Genomic DNA, 5,417 nt, shown 5'->3' with positions numbered 1-5,417 from the left:
TCAAGGTCAAACTGCTAATATCATAAAATAGATCTTTTTAAACCCTACAACTTTTGTATTTAACATTTTTTTATACAACGCTTTGTTTTCGAGATATTCAGGTGTTCCGGTATATAATATTCACCCTGTATAGTAATGAGAGAAATCAATCGGCGGTATTAATCTTTGCATACCGATGCATGAATGAATCTGCAAAAATGCAACAAAATTTTATTCAAGGTTTCTCTATGTTTTCTAGTGACAATCGATTTTCCCCATTATTCTACGTATAAAAGTATTAAGATTAGATAATCGAGAAATGAATGTTTCATACGGAGTATTCGGAAAGTATTTACTTTTTGACTAATTTTATTCTAGTACTATTTTTATACGCAAAATAACCAAAAAATCAATTGATGTTAAAAAACAAAACTACATAATTCGATAAAAAAATTTTAAGTTGATCTTAATAGAAATTTTCATGGTCATTTCAAAGTTAAATAAATATTATCGTCTTTTCCTTTTAGAAAATAAATTTTTCTTGAAACTATTTTCAATATCTCGAATAGTTTTTAAAATATTTATCTGTATTGATTAAAATGGGACATTTTGTGTAATAAGTTTATAATAAACTATTACGAAATAAAATAAGCATACAGATATATTTGGCGACTGTATTTTATGATGTATACTATATATACGTCATATATTATAACATTTATTATATTTTATATATAACATATTTTTAAAACAATTATCACTCCTAAAAGTTTTAATCAAATTATTGAACAGTCAGAAAATAGTGCCTATCTTTTATTTCGCATTAATTTTATTAAACAAATTATACAATTGCATATTTTTCAGATTTACATAGTACAATTAACTCAATACTCACCGATGCAGACTGTAGTGCAGATGATCCTGATTTCATGTTAGAACGTAATGAGTTGAGCGAATTATTTGCTTCTGTAGACAAAGATGTCACAATAACAAAACAGAATGAAACCAGTTATTCTGATAACTTTCTCTAAGATTTCAATGTTGTTCATGCATGCAATGATGAAGATATGCATGTTAAATCTTCTGAATCTAAAGGTGCCAATAAAAAACACTTTTGTTTCTATTGTAAGAAATTACAAACAAAAATTGCGAGACATTTGGAATTTATCCACCGTACCGAAGAAGTGAAAAAATTTATTTATTTACCAAAAGGTGATTTATACTTTATCTTATTATTAAGCTAGTTTATTAACATTATATTTAATTCTTACTGTTTTTATCTATAGGAAATTTTGAGCGAGAAAAAATTATAGAAACTATTAGAAAAAAAGGAGATTATCTGTTCAATACAGATCGATGTTATAATACAACGGAACTAATTGTATGTCGTAGACCATCAGCATTGAAAAAAAGAAGTGCAACTGACTTTATTTGCTGTGCATCATGTAAAGGATATTTTACGAAGAATAATATAAGGCACCATAGTGCTACTTGTTTACATCAGCAAGGGAAGAGATGTGTAAACATACTTGGCAGGAAAATTAGTGGTAGGATTCATCGTGATGCATTAAATATATTAAGGACTAAAATATTTCCAATATTAAGAGATGACGAAGTAACACGAATTATTAGATACGATAGCTTAATTATATTATATGGAAACAAGATGAACACAAAATATTGTCAACAATATCAAGAGGATATGATCCGCGCTCGTTTGAGACTCATAGGACGCTTTTTAATAGCGTTAAAAAGAATACAACCAGCTATAACTGATTTCTCATCATTATATGATCCTCGTTTCTATGACGATTGTATATCCGCTGTACGTGTGACTGTACGTTACAACGCGGAAAATAATATGTTTGGCGCACCGTCTGTAGCATCAGGGATTAGGAACGCTTTTGAAAGAAATCGGAAAAATATTAATCTCAAATTTTATTAAGAAACATATGGCAAAGACAAAGAAAAATGCTGAAGACTTTTTACTCCTATTAGACGAAGATTATACAACCAGTATAAATAAAACTGTCGAAGAAACTATAACTACAAATAAACGGCAGAAACAAATTATTTTACCAAATATGAAAGATATACAAGTGTTACATGAATACCTATTACAAGAAAGAAAATCTAGTTACGAGAAATTACAAAGAAGCTTTTCATATAACTGGCTTTCTTTAAATAAGAGTACTCTTCTATCTATACTTTTATTTAATAGAAGAAGGCCAGGTGAACTGGAGCACGTGCTAATCGAAGATTTTGAAAAATATGAAAGTTTAAATGAAATTATCCTGATTTATTTAATACTTTAACGGAAAAAATGAAAAAATTAGCAAAAAAATATGTGAGGTTTACAATAAGAGGTAAACTCGGAAGATCAGTGCCTGTTCTTTTATCAGCTAATTTAGTACAGTGTATACAAATGATACTAAATCATAGAAAAAAGTTAAAGTGTTCCAAAAGAATCCATATATATTCGGTCTTCTTTCAGCAGTTAATAATCGTTACAAATATTTAATAGCCTGTGATTTGATGCGAGAGTATTCATCAGCATGTGAAGCCGTGTACCTTATAGTTTACAAAGTACTCAATTGCGCAAACATTGCGACGCAATGTGGAATTTTGGATATATCTGAATCTCAGACATTGCTTTTGGCTGACCATATGGGACATGATATAGCAATCCATAAAAGACATTACAAGCAAGCATGTCTTAATAAAGAAATTCTGCAATTGTCGAAGTTATTAGAGAAAGCATCGGGTAATGATGTAGAAGATAATGCTGATGATGAAAACGAGAAAATTTACAATGCACCAACTAATGGACCAAATAAAACTAGAAGTAGAAACTCCGATTCAGAATATGATGATGCACCAGTTAATGAACAAGATGAAAATGAAACTGGAAACTCTGATTCAAATTATAAAGACGAGATACAAAAAGAATTACAAACAGTTGCATCTATAAGCAAGACACAACGTAGTAGTAAGTATAAAAATATGATTATTTCGTGTAAGATTAAACTTAAAATTAAAAGATATTTAACTTATAAATTTTATTTTCTTTATAATATAGCATTTTCGTACAGTAAAATAAAACGAGTTCGATGGAGTGAACAAGAGCGAAATACAGTGCTAAAGGCATTTAATGAAAAAATAGAAAAATCGCAACTGCCTTCACTAAAAGATATTCAGATTTTTAAAACTAAAAACAAATGCCTTAATAATCGTACTCCATCGCAAATAAAAACATATTTACACAACTTAATATCAGGAAAAAGCAAGTTATAAAATAGTCCATACATGCATGATATGGCAGTTAATCAGATTCATTTTATTTTATTAACTATTTCAGAAGATATTACAAAGTGATATAAGATAGTATGACTAATTATTTTATACATTCACCAAAATAGATTAAGTTAGTTATTGTATTTATATATTTTCATATTTCTAAATTTTCGAACAAAAAAACTGGCTAGATTTAATTAAACTTATTATATCTATTTTTTTTTATATATATGAGATATATAATATAATACATAATACATATTGTATTTACATATATAAATAAAATAAAAATATGTTACGAAATGTTGATGGAAAAAAATACTTAGAAGTAGACTTTACGCAGTAGATGTTCGTATTTACTTTCTCTATCTCCTGTTCCTGTTTCCATCTGTCTATACTATATTCTTTCTCTATCTCCACTTCATTTTTTGTCATTCTTGTTTCTTCATTTCTTTCCTTCTTTTTCTCTTCTTCCCTTCTTTTTCTCTTTTATTTAACTAAAAAAATAAAAACTACACAAAACATACAAGTTCGTCCTTATATATTTTTTTATATATGGCGATATTTTTTCGCTGCACAACTGCACTGTGCAATAAGTTGGAGGACGACAAATGGGTGGGACCCGATTGACTACGATACGATTGGACACAGATTGTAATGATTGGTTCGACCTAGTAATTCACTAGATAATTTTTAACACCGGTTGGTTGTGTCCAATCGTACCGTGGTCAATCGGGACGCTCCCGCGACAAATATATGTTTGTCTCACTTCAACTTATTGCATCAGACAGCTGTAAAGCAAAAAAGAACAGACTTAACCCGACTCTGACCCGATTCGGACCCTCGATAGAAATTAGTCTATCACGGTCGTGCGTCGGCCGAAGACATCTTTTCTTTCGGTTGCCGCTTCCTATGCCCTGATTAGCTGAGACCAAATGATTAATTTCTCAAAAACTATTGCGAATATCGTAAAATGGCACAGGACTTTCTTGCTCATCTCAATCCGTTCTACGTTCTCACAAAGTGTGATCATGGAGGTCTAAAACATCCTGTATGTATATTGTAACACTGTACTCGCGGCTCGTGCCGCCGGCTTTTTGGTCTGTCCGATGCTCCTGATCCTGACTTCTCTTCTCCCTCGGCGGCAGCGAATCCTCCCTGATGTCCTCTTCCTCCTGACCCGACCTTTCGACACCCGCCCTCTTATTTTATACACAAAAATATTCGGGCCACGCAGTCCTATTCGCCTTACCGTTAGGACGCGACATCCACCTGCAGCCGGTAAGCCTGCTTTCGGCTTCCGCACGACGGAAAGTTCCGTGTTTTCCGAGTGACGGACGATAACAAAAAATCGTCACGTCACAATATATACACATAATATTCAGTGGAATTTTAATGGGATATATTCTTATTCAGACAGCACACAATATTCACAAAATATTTTAGAAATATGAACATTAAATATTTTGTAAATATTCCAATGTCCAGGAAATTCAGGATATAAAAAAGATTATGTTGAATATTTAATAAATATTTATGAAAAATATTTTTTATAAATAATTAAAACATGATTTTACTTAAATGTAATCATGTTTTAATTTTTTACGAAAATATCTTTTATAAATATATTTTTTTTGCTTAAATATAATGAAATGTCTATTTCAATTAACAATTAAATACAACACATAAATAATTTATATATAACTAATTCTTATTAAGGCTTTGCTATCTCGCCGCAGAAAGTATGAATTGACGGTGGCGCCTAGCAGTGTTGAGAACACAAAATAACCGTGTTAGCGTAGCTGATTGGCTGACACTAGGCCAGGCTCACGCTAGATTTCACTTGACACTTCGCAAAATTACTTGCGTTTTATCGCGTTATTTTTCAGTTTCTCCGTGAAGTGTGTATATTACCGTAAAATGTACAGCAAACTCAGTGATACTGGTGATATATGGTGAAAATCGAGAAATTAAATATGTTCATATATACCGATATCTCAGCTATTACAACCACAAGGACAGTCGAAAAATGTAACATTGGCTACATTAGCGTTCAGCAGAGAAAGCTGCTTTGCAACTGTTGTAAAATTCGTGAATCTGATTGGTTACATGCTCTTGTATTCAACTCAAATTAAGAGCATACT

General features: G+C 31.0%; 1 protein-coding gene across 1 annotated transcript; it reads left to right on the top strand.

Moving 5' to 3' along the window:
- The first annotated feature begins 868 nt into the window (after nt 1-868).
- Nucleotides 869-3,502, top strand: LOC116853859. Its single transcript, XM_032835140.1, has 3 exons — nt 869-1,191; nt 1,266-2,968; nt 3,059-3,502. The coding sequence occupies exons 2-3, from the start codon at nt 2,515-2,517 to the stop codon at nt 3,271-3,273; spliced, it is 669 nt and encodes a 222-aa protein (XP_032691031.1). The 5' UTR covers nt 869-1,191; nt 1,266-2,514; the 3' UTR covers nt 3,274-3,502.
- Nucleotides 3,503-5,417: the final 1,915 nt, after the last annotated feature.

Source organism: Odontomachus brunneus, unplaced genomic scaffold (genome assembly GCF_010583005.1).
Source record: "Odontomachus brunneus isolate Ranch 3 - 2012 unplaced genomic scaffold, Obru_v1 Obru_scaffold_001, whole genome shotgun sequence".
NCBI lineage: Eukaryota > Metazoa > Arthropoda > Insecta > Hymenoptera > Formicidae > Odontomachus > Odontomachus brunneus.
The sequence above is the reverse complement of the archived record's forward strand: the minus strand, read 5'-3'. Positions and strand labels throughout refer to the sequence as shown.

Bases quoted from the DNA above. Each gene is read 5' to 3' on its own strand.
- LOC116853859 (XM_032835140.1), top strand. From the start codon at position 2,515: ATGCGAGAGTATTCATCAGCATGTGAAGCCGTGTACCTTATAGTTTAC. The intron at 2,969-3,058 runs GTAAGTATAAAA...TTTATAATATAG, and splicing joins AAGCAAGACACAACGTAGTA to CATTTTCGTACAGTAAAATA.